This window comes from Telmatherina bonti (assembly GCF_933228915.1).
Source record: "Telmatherina bonti genome assembly, chromosome: 8".
Taxonomy (NCBI): domain Eukaryota; kingdom Metazoa; phylum Chordata; class Actinopteri; order Atheriniformes; family Telmatherinidae; genus Telmatherina; species Telmatherina bonti.
The window spans coordinates 22,030,640-22,048,718 of NC_136626.1; the positions used below are offsets into that span (position 1 = coordinate 22,030,640).

At 41.4% G+C, this 18,079-nt stretch overlaps 1 protein-coding gene across 1 annotated transcript in view; it reads right to left on the reverse strand.

Annotated features, from left to right (window-relative positions):
- The window catches only part of rnf220b (ring finger protein 220b), a gene marked incomplete at both ends in the record, with an annotated part of 29,171 nt that extends 11,910 nt beyond the window's left edge, over window positions 1-17,261 (reverse strand). The window contains one exon of the mRNA XM_079245099.1: window positions 16,682-17,261. Coding sequence (XP_079101225.1) covers window positions 16,682-17,261 — 580 coding nt within the window. The remainder of the gene's footprint in view (window positions 1-16,681) is intronic.
- Between the last annotated feature and the right edge of the window lie 818 nt (window positions 17,262-18,079).

The window sequence follows — 18,079 nt, forward strand, 5'->3', positions numbered from 1 at the left end:
GCATAAAAATATTTCGCTATAATGAGAAAAATGTATTGTGAAAAGATAAGCCAGAAAGAGATCAAACATGACAACGGCGATTCAGTGAGACATCAACGTGGGATTTAAGGGTGCATTTTGGTCTTGTTTGATAAGCGCAGCAGTGCTTGAAGAATATTTTTGCTGAAATAAAAGTAAGGTTAAATTGATTTCAAGTAGTACAAGAACTGTTTCCTTTTCAAAACCATTAGTTAGTTCATCCCTGAAAAAGCATACTTTTCTAATTTGGCTGAGACTTGTCAGGCCATGCTTGTGAAAGAGAATTAGCTCTTGAACATTTAACCTGGTAAAAAAAACAACAATAAAAAAGACATCAGTGCAGTTGCTTCAGCCTATCAACGCTGACGGTTGAGGAGGGCCAACGTACACATGGTGATGAACATATGACACATACTGGATTATTTTACTCATTTGCCTGTAAGAAATATTGAATGGACCTTTTTTTAGTCCACATGAAGCCTATTTTGTCTGTTTCACAAAGCAGACGTTACATAGTGAGCAACAACTAATCAATCCAATCCAATCAGAACTACCTGGATTTCAGCAGGAACTGTGGTTGAATTTATTAACTTCTGTTAGCAAGAACTATTAAAATTTACAGCAGCAACTAGACGTCTACTTGGATACTTAAGAACACCATAAGTTCCTATGACTGTTTGTTGAAATTCTTCTTCTTATTCCACTAATGACTATTTAACAATCCAAGATAACCTAATGCCAATAAAAATGTGAAATCTGACGCATTAATCTGCAGAGACACCAAACTTTATCTGTATGACAGCTGAAAGTTATAAAAGTAAAAAAAACACACAATATTTATGACTGTATTGTAACACAGAAGAATATTCACGACAAATTGAAGTGCCTGAAAGTAGAATCCTTCATTAGATTCACTAGGTTATTCGTTCAGCTGAAAAAGGCTCTGAGTGTGTTTATTTGTGTTTACTGGAGCTATTTGTGCTATTGAGAGAGTAAAATAAGGTTGAACACACACACACACACAGGTTGGTATGGCCCCTTGCTGTCAGTGTGTTGACATCATAGGCTGTCAATAGGAACATTACCCTGGTGGGCCGCTCGGCCCATTGGGCCCCACTGATGGATTACTGCCATAAGCAGCCAACAGAGAGCCTGAGGAGCTCTACTATATCAAGATTTTACCTAGTAGATGAGGTGATTTACTCCTGAAAGCCATCAATCATGAGGAGAGAGCTTGTAGCTATGATGCACCTAATTTCACATCTTCAAAGTAAAAAAAAAAAAAAAGAGAGACATTTTCTGGCAATTGCAGCTCAGCTCTTTAATGCAAAACATTGCAAACACGTTAGTAGTTTTTCTCCTCCTGCAGTGTGGTGTATGAAATCCTACCCTTCCTATCATCCAAACACCGGACAAACACTTTGCCTCATCTCCAACACCAAATGACTACTGGCATAAGCTTGACTATCCACTGGAAAGGTCGTCCTCTGACATCAGTTGAGCTATGAGCCCCCATAATGAGGGACCAAATAAGACCAAATGGCTTCTAAATAAAACATGGGATGGAAAACAGAAATCAGAGTCAGGTGTCCTTGTGAGTGTAACAGCTCTTCTGCCTGCCCCTCCTTCTCTCTCCCAATCCCCCTTGGCTTCTTTGCATCCCCTCGTGGAAGCTTAAATGACTTTTCCCGACACGCATTGAACGTTCCCGAGCTTTCTGCGCTCTGCCGCCCGGAACATGCAGGCATCAGTAAACAATGAAATCTGGGGGCTGAAATTGAATTTATAACCACATTACCTGCACAGATAACGTCTCTGAATGGCGCCGCGATAAGAGCAATGGGATTTGATTTTCAGGTGTTTTATTGGTTCACTTTTTGGATAGGTCCCACCTTTCTCACACAACAGCCCCCCCCGTCCCATGCTTGCACTGCGCTGTCGTCAGTGACAGTTGTTGGTTCATGTGCACCTTTTTACACATCTCCACCCCTTTACTACCCTCCACCCCTGCCCACATAAACCCTGTCAGTATCAGTCAACCTCAGCCCCTCTTCAGCCTGGGGGGTCTAGACACACAACAGGAGCTGTAAAACTTGCCTGTGTGGCTTGTTAACTCCTCTCTCACTAAGGCAACTGGCTCGGATGGATTGGCCCGCTCTCACTGAGTTGCACTGAGTGTGACCAGCCCTTCTCCAAATGGATTCACTGTCTCTGTGTCTCTGATTGTGTCTCACCAGTTCAGGACCTCGCTTTCTGACTGTCCAGGTGCCACTTTTTTTTTTCCAGATCCCACAAAAAAAGGAGCATGCCTTTGGTTGAATATAAGTTTTAGTAATATTTTTAAAAAACTCATCAGTTAGAGACCAGTTTAGTTTTATTTATTCATGCCACTTTAGACATGACCAAGCTATTTTCATAATCAAGTCACATGCATGCTTTTTGTCCAACTGCAAAATCTATTAAAGAGACATGGGAAAACACATATTTTTTTATATATCGCGATTTCATCATGAGAGGAATCATGCATATGACCATAAACACACATACATGAATAAAATTTCTTATCTCCACGTGATTTAAAAAAAAAAAAAAACTCGCTCCCTTGGGCAAATAACTCATTCAAACACTGTGATTTGCCTCTGCCCCATCTCCACTATCGAGAGCATCATGAGATAATAAAGGTCTTTCTCGAAACCAAACTGAAACACATTGTCATCCTCCTTCTCCCTTTGAATGATTGATGGTCAAAAGCAGATTTCTCTTGTTTTGCATTGACATTGACGGCGATTGTCCTGGGCACCACACACCCCACTAAAACAGAGAGATCAGAATCCCGCTTACAAATCCTCAAAGCCCTAAGTCCCCCTGAGGGCCTGGGTAATGGCCGATGCCAGCACCCATATGACGGCTGCCAGTTCTGCTGATGCAGATGGAGCGGAGATGCCTAACGTGACCTTTTGTGAATGCCACATCACATCAGGCCTGGATGTCACCCGCTGACATTATGCTGGGGCATGAAAAGGCTGTTCTGCAGGGGAGACATGGTGATGAACGTACCCCCGGTGACAAACCTGAAGATGTGGTGTAATTCTGATTGACGTGAGCAGATTTAGATGGCTTTGAATGGCAGAGGGAAACACAAGCAATCATCCAAGGGTAGATGTGTGTATTTTTGTGCATTTTTGTGTGCGTGTGTGTGTGTGTGCGTACAGGCTTGGTCTGTTTTTCTGAGTTCATTGGCAATAAAGTGCTGAGACAACTCACTCCAAATGGCATCATTATCCCAATCATCAAACAATTCTCTAAGCATATCAGAAATCCCTCTATAAAGCCATAACAAGCAAAGACTCTATATAACCAGTAGGCGTGTAGAGATTGGTGGGGGAGTAAAGTTAACGCTTGGCGGCCAACACTGCAGTGGTGGGTAATGTAGGCAGGTCCTTGGCACACTTTCAGACGAGATGGAGGGCTATAAAATCCATTGGCTCCTGCCACACCTGTACCCCACCCTATCCAGTGGCCTGCTTCCTATTTAGAAGCATCACATGCAGGATATTAGTCAGGGTTTTTTGCCGTCTGTGAGGTAGAGTTAAACTCTTAAGCAGAGGGGGGAGAAGGGAAAGTATGCAGGCCGACGTTTGTTTTTTATTGGGGAAATAATGGCCTATTGAGAGGTTGGGTATTTAATGAGCAACATAATAGGCCCTGTAGTAACACATCTGCTATGAGCAGAGTCATTTCCTTCGCTTTCAAAGGCTGCTGCTCCAGCCTTTGATACAGCACGTCCAGTTGCCATTGACTTAGTACTTCTAGATATCTGCTTTTTATTATATGAAGGATCACTACACCAGTTATACACAAAAGACCAATATGCTGCTGGGCTTTGTGTTCAATCCTAACTACATTCATTCCTCGCCTAGCTTGACCTCAAATCTCTCACTGTCCAATCTAATTCCAGCATTCTTCAAAACATCCCTCCTACTCCACAATCAATTGTGTTTAATGTATTAAAGACACTCACCACAACCACCGCAACCTTTGGCCCCTGCACAAATCAATGCCTCGTTAGACCACTAATGATCATTCATTGACTAATAAGATCTGTATCAACCTCTTATAGAACATTGATTGGCCTTTGGCCTTTGTAGTGCTCTGTGCCTTGCGTAGACAGTGGGAGATGTCAGCTGTAAGTCACGTGGAGGCAGATGATGAAAATACTCTGTGTGGGAATGGATAGGAATTCTAAACCCCAAATAGACTCATTCTGAAGCACCTCAGACCAAAACCCCTTTCTTCTGCCCTACAGATCAATGGACATAGCCTCTGTGACCACTAGTCAATCACTGGACAAACTCAGAATTTCTCTTCCTCTCGCTCTTCTCCTTTCATTCGGATCTTCTCCATTAGTCACTACAATTGTTCCATCAGGCACAGGCGTGGCCCCGCATGCATGTGTCCAATCATCTCCTTAATGGAGAGTGGACTGGGTAGCTGTGTAACTGTGTCTAAGAACATATTTTCCTTCTCAGGGCCTGAGGGCAAAGATCGAACCCTGCCTCTGCTCTGTTCCAGCCAATCAATCTGACCCTCATTGAAATGCAAGGCTCAATGATCTCAGATAGAGACTTCCTCATTGGACAGAGGGGATTGGAAGTCAGATGCAAAGTTAGGACTGTCCTTGAGTGTTTGCAGCAAAGTGGCTCCTTAAATCTGCATATCCTTCAAGAGTTTAGCGATGAAGTATGTAGCCTTAAACCTGATGATAACTGGCAGAGGTTTGTAAAATGTACGTTTTATATTTACTATATTGCTGAAATCAGATGTGTGAATATGTTGGTTGGTGGGTTTATTGGAACCAGCTGGTAAATCACATAATTTAATCACTGTTGGTCAGATGCAATTTGTAAAACTGTTTACATTCTCCCTTATACTCACCATGTCTTCTTAAAAATGGAAAAACACCTTTATTGAGTGTGTAAACTTGTTTAATAGTGTATATTTTTTCCTTTTGTTTGAGTCCTGCTTTCCTACACTGCAGCCCTGACATAAGCGTTCTCTGAGAGCCAGTCCCAAGCCCGGATAAATGCAAAGGATTGTATCAGGCTTAAAACATGTGCCAAAGTACAACCATGCGAATGGTGCTTCCATATGAAATCTGGGGGCTGGGTCATTGGAAGCCGATGATTCGTTGTGGCGACCTATTCGTCGGGAAAAGCTGAAAGGTAAACGACGACAGTGTATGTTTTTTCCTTAGGTTTAATAATTTCTTTACGCTTTTTCTGATTCTCACCTTTTAAATACATCAAAATGATGTAATGATAATCAACGCATTCAAAGGTCTTTTCATGTCTTTCTTAACTTTTTAACCCTTCACTAACTGTGGAAGAGTCTAAACTTTATTGGTCCTGTGTAAAAAGTCCATCTTAAAAATTTGTATTCATTTCTAAACCTTTTGCAAAGGACTGCTTGTTTTTTCATTGTTTTTTCTAAATAACAATGCTGTATTGAATATTCTGTTGATTTTAGGCACAAAAAAATGTGACCCACATTGTATGTGCATGTAAACTCCATGGTTTTGGTCAAAATAGCCACACAATTAAGCTTGGGATACTTTGCCACAGTAATAAAATATGTGGATTCATTATAAATGCGTCAAAACACTGTCTCAATGATTGGTACAAGAACAAACTTTGGTCTCCCGTTTTAAAGTCAGAAACTATTTTGGCTGTCCATCCACCTCAACCTCCTCCCTCTTGTTATATTAAACTGCAGTCATACAAAGATTTTGCCTGGGGAACTTAATGACACTTAGTGATGGTGTCACTCTTTTTCAAAAGGGCAGCCTCATGTTGTCTTACAAAGGCCTTTCCAATATATCTACCACCTGAAGCAAAACTCAGTGTCAACTCTGATCTTGGGATGTGTCAAAATCAATGCAAGGGAACTTGAGGTTTAATGTGGTACACTGAGTGTGACCTGTGATTATGAATCATGAAACAGACAGGAAAGGAAATCTGTATTACTGTTCTAATAATAATCATACTAATAATTAAAAACAAGCAACATAACGTAAACAGGTGTTTTACTTTTCTTTACACCTTACATGCTAGACTTGGTTTATAGTTTGCGTAACACACTTCAGCAGGATGCTGAGCAAGTGAGGGAACTTCAGGAAGAAGCTGAAAGTAAAATGAAAAAAAAAAAAAAAAAAAAAAAGAGTACAAAAAATGTCAACATTGTGGATCAATCGCATTTTAAATCACATCTGAGGATCTTTTAGTCATTTCAGATGCATCCAAACTTAGAGTAAGATTGTGATAACATTTTGTAAAATAAAAATATGATCTATTTCATTTTTTTCCCTCAATCCAGTTCCCACATAAAGATTTGAGCTCATACTCTGGGCAACAAAATGCCAAATGTATACTTTGACATCTATTTGCTGAGTGCTATCAGAATCAGTGCAGTCTACTGGATCAAGAAGCTCCTGACAGCGGGCTAAGATAGAACCATTCACCGGTAGCCTGTCACTCACTCTGATGAAATCAACCTGCACTCAGTCTAAAATGTACAGATATCCAGCTCTGTCACAGTGTATCATACTGAGACTTCAGTGTCTCTTATCATACTCCAGGCTGTTTCCATATACGGAAATAAAAAGTTAGCCCTTCTATCTGTTATCTTGGACATTTTTATCACTGCCCGGAGAGTGACAGAAAGACATCTAGAGGCTAACAGACAGATCACAATCCCTCATTAGAGGGAAATTAGTTTGGCTCCAAAAATACAGATCGCCATTACCCGGACCACTGATTAATACACATTAATTCTCTCTCTCTCTGTCTCTTTCTGCCTCTCTCTGGCACCTATTATTCCAACGTCTCCTCATTACATCTCTCATTTTCATTTCCCCACTCGCTCTGTCTCTCAATTAGTGCTTAATAAGGAGAAAATGAGAGGATCGCTCTGTTGCTTATGAGTAGTCAACTTTTCTAAACAGCTCTGAATAAACACTTTGTCAGTATGAGTGCAACTCACTAGGGGGGGTTTAATTACGCCAGGACATAACAATGACACTGAAACAACAGCAATGTAGCAAGAAATTACCCATTTTTATAAAATATATAAAACTAAGCTGGGAACATTTAATTTCTACCATGTTAAGAGTCACAGAAACAAACTAAAATCACTTTGAAAAAAGACTGAACACGAGCAAAATAAAGGCTCTGAAGATTTCTACTAACTGCAAGAAACAAAACTGGATAAACTGCGATCTTACAGCTGTTATCAGGTGCATGAGGCAACTTCTTACTTCTTCCCAGATGGCGGTACGAGCTCACAGTACAGCTTTAGTAAAGTTTCAGTGTGTAGTAAAAAAAATTAGGCCTTTTGCTAAATAGTTGTACATATATCCTGTAGTTCTAACTCCAGATTAATTCAATGAGATATAAAAGTGTAAAAGAGGAAAGTAACAGAAGAAAAAGGTTTTCACGGAAACATTAATAAAAGAAAAAAAGACTGAAACTCTACTACACTGGTTCTAGATGGAAAATATGACAAGGCTGTTAGTTTTTATTTTCTTAAAAGATATGCAGCCGATGCCTTTTCTCTTCTCTTTGTTCTGAGCTGTGCTGTACCAGATTTGTTTGACTGAAACACAGCTTTAAAATACCAACAGTCTCAGGTGATTAAAAAGAAAGCCCTAATTAACATTTTTTGTAATTCTCATGCAACCAAAAGAGCTGATGAACATTTATCATATAAAAGAGAATCTGAGGAAGTGTTTTTAGGAATAAAGTATTGTGGTGGTTCACACAAAGTTTAAACAATAAATATAAATCTTCACCCACTCTCGTAAGTGTGAAGCTTATTGATTTTTTTGCAGGTATTTTTTTGGCAGCGGATACCAGTGCTTTGATAGAAAAACACACCACCATATTAAACAGGACTTAGCAGCTGATACGCATGCATAGGAGCATAATCATACTCTTCCTAAAGAAAACACATCCACCTGTTTTCTCCTCACACACACCTGTCCCTCATGCAGTTTGTGCAGAGCAGGTGAGCAGCAGAAACCCCAGTACTCCAGAAAGACCAAGAGCAGGCAGATGACTTCAAAGCAAATAGAAAATTGTGTTCTCTCAGGCAATCTGTCGGGTTTGTGACCCAGAAAAACAGAGGCCCCGCATCGGGCCTTGATCGCTGCGTGAGCAGACGTCCAGTAAGAACTTGTTGAAAGTTTTTGGCACCGCCCAACAGCATCCCTCCCTATCATTACAGATAAGCTTCAGATAACATCTGATACTGTCAGAAACACTGTGTTGACTGCTGCTGGTGCAAGGGGACCACAAGCACCTGGTGTTGCGTGATACACCTGTGTTTGGGTTAGTGACACTTCCTCAAGGGTGTTATTGTGTCTGCCTGGATGAGCAAACAATTATAGCAGATGAAGATAGTTTTCTTTTCCAATGGTGGAAAGATAGAGATTATTAAGCAGCTTATCTTCAACAAAACACAAGAAAAACAGAATCAGAAGGCACTGATGTTTTACAATAACTTAATAGTGTATATGAATCACAGAGATCATCAAAGATAACGTTTCATATTACAAAAGAGCCCGTCAATAACAGTCAACAGCTTGATCCCATTTTGCTGTTAAATCTAATATGATTATGTTATTCTTATTGTAATAATTTGATTTATAAACAATTCTAAACAAATACTACAAAATGCTTTACACAAGAGCACTGAAATGAATGAAAACAACTTAAAAACAATAAAATAGAAATATAACTGAAGGACAGCAATTCTGGCAGTGAGTAAAACCAAGTGTAGGATAAACCAGGAAAGGCTCTGTAATAAAAGTATGTTTTAAGAAGATATTTAAAACAGGACACTGACTCTGTTGACCTGATCTTCTCAGGAAACTTGTTTTTAAGTTCAGAGGCTTTAATCACAAATGCTCTGGAATATCTAGTGGAAGTCCTCTTACACAGGCTCATATGATTCTAAGAGAGAAGATAAAAAAGATGTTAAAAGTCCAGGGAAGATTAAAAAAAAAACAAAAAAAAAAACAAACAAAGCACTTAAAATCCCATGTAAAACATAACAGGAACATTTCAGAGGCTAAAATAAGTGTCGAGCCCTCTTTTCTTGGTTCTGGTCTGTTACACTTCAATGATTTTTTTTTTTTTTTAATGTACAAAAATATCAAACTTAAAAGTGTACATACAATGCCTAGGCCTATTTTTGCTTATTACAGTGTATATACCAAGAAATTATTCACCTCCAACCACAATATCTGTGCGAGGCTGTGATTAAGTGTTTTTATATTCACACTGGAAAGCCTGATATGTTGCCATGGTGTGGAGATCTGTTACACCATTTAGGCATTAACTGCAAACAAGTGAGCAGTAAATAATGCTTTGATTGTTGTTGTTTATGTTGTGACTAAAGGGCACAACATCTCTGTGTGCCGTGTGTGGTATCCCAGCACCAAACATTGACTATGTTTTGTTGAGAAAAAGACAAATTGGGCCGAGTACAAGAGTCGCCCATCAGCCTTCCACTACAGACTGGAGGCAATTGTGTTCATAATGTTTGTGTGTGTGTGTGTGAGAGGTGGAATTAGAAGTGTGAATACACACACATTGGAATGGTTTGTGCATGCATCTTAGAGTTAGGTTAGAAATCTGTCTTTAAACACACTGAGTGTGTACTCGCATATATCATTTAGACACACCTCTATGTGGTGTTGGAGAGTGCAACACAGTGTGAGCCCCCTCCCTGTCGATACCCTCCTGCTCCCCCAATGTCAGCAAACACAGGAGAACAAAGAGGCTGGTGGCAGCGCCAGCGGGTATAGATCTTTTTTCCTGTGTTCTCACTCAGCAGGGTCACACAGGCGTCGCTTACAGTTCAATCTCCTCCAGTTGACTGATCAGGCGCTTTGAGCTGCTATTAATGAGACTGGACTCTCTCCAGTCTGCAGGAGAAAGAAGCAGCTCACCCAGAGCAGTGTATACCAGTTCAAACTAATGTAAAGCAATGAAATGGTTCTGCTTAAAGGTTCCCAAACACTGAGTGGAGGAATGGGAAGTTGAATTAACGATGAAATCTGGGATTGAGTGTACAAACATAAAGACGCTGTGTTATGCTTATAATCTGTTTGATTATACATTTTTTTTAATTCAGTATCTGCAAATATCAATCATAATAATGGAAATACTTTTCCCTTATACATATATGTATATATATTTATATATAAAGGTAAAACAAAATGTTATTCGTATTGAAGTAGTCCACATCATGTATCCCATAATCATTAACTGATTGATTTGTAATTGCACTAATAGGGTCATGACCAAGACAATAGGATGTGTGAAGAGTCCCCTCTCTTACTCAGCCTCACACGCTCACAGCAGGCTTGCAGAGCACTGCCTGTGTGGTCTATGGGGACAATTAGCACAATCTCCATACTAATGGCAGCCTGTAATGGACACTGCTGAGCCTGCCAGCCACTGTGTGTGTTTGCATATAGATGTGTGTGTGAGGGAATGTTTGCATATGCGCATAAATTCAGCAAGAGAGTCCTGTGTGTGTATCTGAGCGCCAGCTTGCCCTCTGGTGTTTTAAGTGGATGCTGAATTCCCATGTTTATGTATTAATAAGTGTGTGTCTATCTTGCCAGTGCATATATGCAGGAGTAAGTAGCCCTTTTTTTTTTTTTTTTTTTTTTTTACTGTGGTGAACCCCTCCCTCTATCCTATTTGCTTGCGGCTCTAACCCTGATCCATGGCCACTCATTAGCACCATAATAAAGAGTTGAGACGACACGTAAAAGGTTATATACTGCTGGACTGCTGTTTTCCTACCAATTATCAGAGCTGTGATTTATGGCTCAGACTCAATGCTATTCTCTGAGGAGAATTGAGGGAGTGTTTACACCCTGACACAGCGGGGTGAGGGGTCAGTCTTGGCAAACTCTGACCTTTAAAGCAGAGGTACATAGGCAGTGATGGGAGCTTGCCAAACAGTTAATCGCCAATAGAAGTGGTTCAATTGATCAGAGGGTCTTTAGGGTGAATGTGTAAGTAATCTGTTCTGTTGCCTGCATGTTAACTTGTTTGAACATGGTTACATGGCCTCTGTGTATGAAATCTCTCCATGTTACAGCATGGAGTTTTATGTACTACAACTAACACCAAAATTACCACAATGAAATGAGAAGACGAGACATTTACTTTATTTTCTCTTAAAACCCAAAACAAACAGCTACATTCAAGGTGTTTGGAATACAGTTCTTGGCACATCAGTCTGGATTCGAAACACACAAGCCACTTCACAACTCCTTAAAGATGTCTTCCTTTTATTCAAAATTTAAAAAAAAAAAAAAAGACCAAAAATGGCACATTTGACAACCAACAAGCGCTGTCAATCCTGCTGACGAAGCCACTAAATGATGTCAGAAAGTCATGTATTCGGGAGGTGAAACTATCACGCCTCACATGCTTTTGGCATATTGGCTTTTGTTAAGCTCCACCACAGCTGGAAGACTCGCAACAAGCACAACTGACATGCTGTAATGAGGTCTGTGTGTGACACTAGGCGTATACAAAACATCACACATATACTGTATATGATATATTACATATGTAGGTTCCTGTCTTCCAGCCAAGCATGCAGAATTGGTGTGGTCTCGTTGTCTGTTTGTGCTGCTCCTCAGCGGCATGTGTTTAACCCCAGAATTTGGCCTTCCTGCCCTCTCTATCTGCCTGACTGATTTGTTAGGCTCCGGGGACAAGATGGAGGATGTGAGTATATATATGTGTGAGTGTGTGTGTGTGTGTGTGTGTTCTACTTCTGACAAACATGGGATTCAATCTACAGAAATACTTCCTTCACCCCAAGCCTTTTCTATGCAGACACACACTCAGATACACACATTTACAAACCGTGCCTTTGATGTGAGATCAGAGGGAGCTATGATGCAGGTCGATCAGGTGCGCAGAGAGAAGTAGAAAGACGGGGAAATGGAGAGAGGGAAGAGGGAAAGATGGCCTCTGTTAAAACAGGGCTGTTGTTTTAACAACCCTTGGGCCTTGCACTCATTATTACTCTCTTTCTTCTTCTTTTTCCCTCTCCCTGTTTCTGTTTCTCGAGGCATACTGGAGCGTTCCTGCTCATGTGGGAGATAACAGAACAGATGCAGCAGCTACAAAATGACAAAGATGTGTCACGACTCTGGTTACGGCAACATCCTGTCGACCGTCAAACAGGTGCTGATGGTCACCACAAAAAAAAAAAAAAAAAAAAGCATTTCCCTCTGCTACTGTAAAAGCCTCCTGCCAGACTGTCTGTCTCTGACAGGCAGTGTGGTCCCACAGCCTGGCACTGTGCAACTTTTGAAGATGCGTGGCAGAAAACACACACACAGTTCCTACTTGTTCACAAAACACATTTAAGACCACACAGTCAACATGTAAATCTAAATACATCAAGAAAATCCACATTCCCTCTTTCCATTCCTTAGAGGATGGAGGGAAGGAGGTAAAAAAAAAAAAAAAAAAAAAAGCTGAGAAGACTTTCCCCTCCTGCTAGGATGAAAGCTTCTTTTACTTAGGAGAACATTAGGAGAACAAACTACCATCACAACAGGAGGTGGAACAGTCAACCACGGCGTGCTCTCACATCAAACACAACCACCATTAATATTGTAATGCTTCCTCCCCAAGTGCTTCAAATCAAGCAAGGCAACCAGTGTGGTCAGAGAAAGAGTCGGCTGCAGATGGTGCTTTTTTTTTTTGAGCGATGAGGGTTCAGAAACGGAGGGAACATCACGGTAGCTGCAGTGGGTGATTCTGTCCTCTGTAAATATGTGATATTTTTTCTTTCTTTTTCCGCTCACCATCTTTACACCTTCTTAAAGCTACAGTTCCTTGGTTAGCTTAGTAAACTTTCTTCATGACATACCCCATACAAAATAGACACGCAAATACAAAACAAGCATATGCTAATGCCATAAAACTTGGCATTAGCATATGGCAAGTGTGACTGCTGATGCATGGAAAGCATATACAAGTCGGCCTGATAAGCAGCGCACACACTGGGAATAATAGCAAGCAGCAGATACTATATGTGTATGCATGAGCATCGAGTGGCTGCTATTGATCTCTTGTGGTCTGCTAGGGGGGTGTAAACACTGTTTCTTTCAACAGGAAGCTCAGCTCAATACCAGAAGACATCCTCGACAGTTACACACTAAATACAGAGCCCAGACTCTCCCTGTTATCAAATTGGTGTTAGAGTCTGCTCAGTAAGAGTTCATGGTCCAGCATGTGTGTGTGCATGTAGTAAAGCATTTTTTTAAAATATAAAATGTAAATTATATGTGTAAAAAACTACTAATACCTGCATAATGAGCTCCTGTAGTTGTGTGGGCTAATTCTGCATGAATAAGCAGTAAAGTGTGTGTTAAACAGCGCTGCTTTCCTCGGTTTCCAAACAACCAACCGGCGCAAGTTGTGTCAAACACATTAAACTTCACCAAATCTAAGATAAATCTGTTTAATATTGATTCTATCCAAGCTGCACTCGTGCACCAAAAAGCTACGAATAAACCACCGTAGAGGACACTTAAACACTGAACACACCTGCAGGTGATTATTCACTTTGTGTTCCATTTAAATGTTTCCCCACTTCTTTTAAACGTCCCACACCCTTCAGAGGAGACAGCAGCAGTGGGTTTGAGAAAGTTTTCTACTTTCTACTGTGTTTAATCTATATGTAATATACTGTCAAATTTGTAAAAAAAAAAAAAAAAAAAAAAGTTTATTTTTACACTTCCTTCTCCATGTTTGATGTGTTCAATTAATCATGCCTGTAAGAAAAGTTTAATTTTTGATGCAATTTCCCAACTACAGACTTTTATGCTGCACTTTGTGAAAGAAAAGCCTGTGTTAAACTACAGGACAGCCTCATGTTATTCTTCGGAGTAAAGGAAGAAACTGTAGTGAACCAGTTCAGCCTCTCTCACCATTCCATGCTGGGAATTATTTTGTCTTTATCGGATCTCTTTGTGTCCTCTGGAGGTAAGGCTTGTCACTTTTTCTGACTGCCACATCCACACGCTGGACGTTTAGGTGCTGCATCACAGCTCTCAAACATCTGGCTCCAGTTACTGCAACGCTCACTTAGCTTTGCCTCCGCTGTGAGTTGCAGATGCACACACACACACACGCACACATTTACACACAGCTTCTGGCCAAAGCGTGTTTTTGCCACTCAACGCCTCCAGTTTCCCAACTCATGTTTCTGGTAAAGAACCATTTTCGTTCCAGTTTAGGCCTGCGGTGGAAAGCATCTCCCTGAGGAAAATAAGCATGACTCGCTCCAGTGAAGACATCTGCCCTTTGAAAGCGAGCGTGGCTGTTTGAACAGCTGTCAGAGCACGGCGAGCATCTCAGATCTTTCCTGATAAAAACAGAGGCAAGTCTGGGAGGGAACATCAGCAGAGGAGAGACACAAAATGGACAGAAGCATGCGACCACTGTTGATGACACAGAAGGCAGTTTGGGAGAGGTGCCACCCTTGTTGTCCGGACTGACAAAGAGATATGAGAGGAAATGCAGAGCAGGGTCATCTGTGCGCACAAATTTAGTCCCTTCTACGGCAGAAAAGTTCCATTTTAAAGTGTTAGGAGAGTCTTAGAAAGTAGAACAGAGCATGTTCTCATGTAAAAGTTTGCATTTATTCACAAGAAGCAAACACTGTCACTTTCAGTTCACATCTCATCTGATCCAAACCATCAGGTGCAGTTTCCACGATTCTTCATCTAAAGGGAAGTGCTTTGCTTTACGGCACAGACATAGTGGGAAATGCAAACTCCTCACAAACAGTAATTTCACTAATGGAAAAAAAAACTTCCAAGGAATAAAACTTGGGATTGTATGATCTAGTTTGCAGTTCAGTGAGAATCTCTGCTGTCATTGTGACTGCAGTATGTGAGCAGTAGACACTCTCACACTCAAAGAAGATTTACAGCTTAACACTTAAGACTTTTGGTCCTGAAGTGACTGTCTGTTACCCAGTCAAGAGGAACAAGTGTATGTCAGACTTAGGAAAGCGCCGAGAGCTCAATTGCATTAAAGCTCTTAGTTTGCCTGAGCTCCAATCTAATTGGATAAAGCTGGAAAAGCAGCTTCCAATGTGTTTGAATCAATTTTTTTCCCTTTTTTTTTTGGTTCATATGTGGGAGGGATGCTCTCTGTGTTCAACTCCACCCCGTCTTTTGTCCTTGTCAACATTCCCTAAATTAGATTCCCAAAATCAGGAGGTGAGCACACATGCACGATTGCGCAGAGCAAACACTGTCAGACAGACACACCTCTCACACCAACATGCTGGCATCTCTTCTTTTCCTGTCCTTATTAAAATTCCATAGTGAGATTCCTTCCTGCCACTCCGCCTCCCTGGCCCTGTCACTCAGCCACCGAGTAGCAACAAAATCAGCAAGTTTCAACACAGACATGCACATATGCAAAGTGACACACACTAGGAACAATCCAAACTTTTCTTAAGAAAACTTGTCCCTGCTCCCGCCCTTTATGTGTGGGATGAAAGTTTCCTTTAGGTGCTGTGTATGAGAGCGCACATCAGCATCTCCCCCTCTCCAGCTCTACCCCCCCCCCCCAAACCCTTCTCATTGTCATTATTTTCGATGGTGTCCCCCTCTGATCTGCCGAGCCTTTAGGTGCTCTCTCTCCTCTCTCTTTCTGTCTTCCTCTGGTCCCTTTCATCTGTCAGGCGCTCCCCTTGGCGACCGCCGCTGAGGGGGTTTTGATTTCCCATCATGCCTAGCATTGCCTCCCTGACTCACTCCCTCCCGTCTCCCTCTGAAGCGAATGTTGTGCCCCCGCGCCGTCGGGCAATTATCCCCAGGAGTAATGAGGAGCGTCTCTCCCTCTGCGGCGTGCTGACTGACACCTCTCCCACTCATTTGTCAACAAATCAGACGGCTGGTGTGGGCGGCCATATTGAGCTGAGGGTTGTCGTTGGGAAGCTCAGGCTGAGGTGCATCGCGGCGTCTCTCTCTTTCTCGCTCTTTGCCTCTCGTTTTCTGTATCCTCCTCCATCTCTTCCTCTCTATCTCTGCCACCTCGTTATCTCTGACAGGGTGTCATTCGTTCCAACTCTCCGATGTCAACCCTCCATGTGCTTCGATGTATTTGTGTTCCTCAGCCACCAAGAAAAGTCTGACTCCCAATAGGCCTAATGGTCATATGTGGCTAATGATTACTAAGCTGAATAAGTGTCACTATTCAATTTATTTGTGTCAAAGTGAGTCAGAGACAGCTGCTGTAAACACTTTGCCCATCTAGACGATGAAGTGTGAAAGGAAAGATATTCTCAGATTTACGCCAGAAAGCTCCTTTCAATTTGTCACCTTAAGTCACAGCAGATGTAGAAGAAATGTTAATCTCATTGTTCATGTCATGTCGGTGAGAGTGTGGCATTTAAAAGCATTCAGCACTTTTTTTTCCTGCAGGCTTTGAAGAAGTGAGATGAGTTTAGATATTTGTAGGAAAAGCTGTGGATTTTTCCACTCACAGCCAAAGAATAAGAATCTATCTGATGCATCTCTCTGAGCAGAGTGTGTACTCACTGTGCTCTTTTCGCTCCTCTGGACTCAATGAAGCCTCGCCGTCAGACAGCAGGCCGGACATGGAGAACAACTTCCTCCCTGTCTCCTCACCAGCTTTCAGAGAGCCAAAGTCAAACTCCTTCCCATCCGCCTCTGGAAAGCAGCTTTTCAGCCTCTTAGCGGGGGTGAAAGCTGACTGGTAACCCCCAGACTCCCTCTCGTCTTGTGGGGAGGAAAAAGGTCGGAAGGCACCCACCCCGCTGTGGTTAAGCATGCTCAAGGTGGAGCAGTCCAGGTTTGGTGGGGTGAACTGAGGGTGCAGGTGGAGCAGGGAAGCGGGGAAATCTCGCGATGGAAAAGTGCCTGACATGGGGCCCTGGCGTTGATACATGGAGGTGAACGTGTAGGAGGCGGAGGGGAATGGGAGGTGGAGGTCCTTCTCCACGGAGGCAGGGACACCAAAGGGCCTCGGAGCCTGGCAAGGGACGGAGGCATCTCGACCGGCCTCGGCAGTAGAAGCTAGGACCATCAGGGCAGGGGAGGCCAGTGGAGCTGGCAGGTAGGAGGGGCTGTCCATCTTGAAGGGGCGGTGGAGGTCCATTCGCCTCCCTGCAGCTGATTCTGTGAGGAGAAAGAAGACATGAGAATCAAAAGGTTACTAACTACTGATATCATTTCTATGATTTGGACAAAAATAGAAAATTATTTCAATTTTTTATTTTACTGGAAACTTTTCTTCTTAATAAAAAACCTCCAAAAGCTTTTTATCACATGAAGCAGGCCAGTTCCAATCCTGGAAGGATTTTTACTACCACAGTTTAGGACTAATTTCAACAAAAAGTGTGTTGGAGGAGGCCTACTGAGCCTGTAAATAATTACGATGGAATAAACTGCCAATAAAACACACAAGGACGAGTCTGAAATGTTGACTTCAGTTCTAAACAAACAAACTACTTCAAATAAATTAAAAAAAAGAAAGATTTTGTAATTAATAACCTAAGTAAAGTATTTGCCATTTAGATAGTGAATTATAAATCAATCTTGTTTTAGACTTAATAAACATCATGAAACACATGTTTCGTGAAATATTTAATTAATTTTACTCTGTATTTATGGTTAAGCATGAATAAATGAAATAAATAAGTTAAAATAAAAAGATAAAGTTTTGTTGTTTAATACGTCTTTTAAGGATCTTTGTTTAAAGCCTGAAAATGGCATTTTTAAGGCCTGAACTTTCTGTTTTCCTATCTATATCAGCCTTTTTTCCTGAATGTTTGAACTAATATAAAAGTTAAATTAAAAAGACAACCGAATAATGAATTAATATTATTAAGTGATCTGACTAAAGTGCCGTCTGAATGCCGTCTAACATTGCATTTTGCAAAGCCAAACTTTTTATTTCTTACTCACATTGCAGCT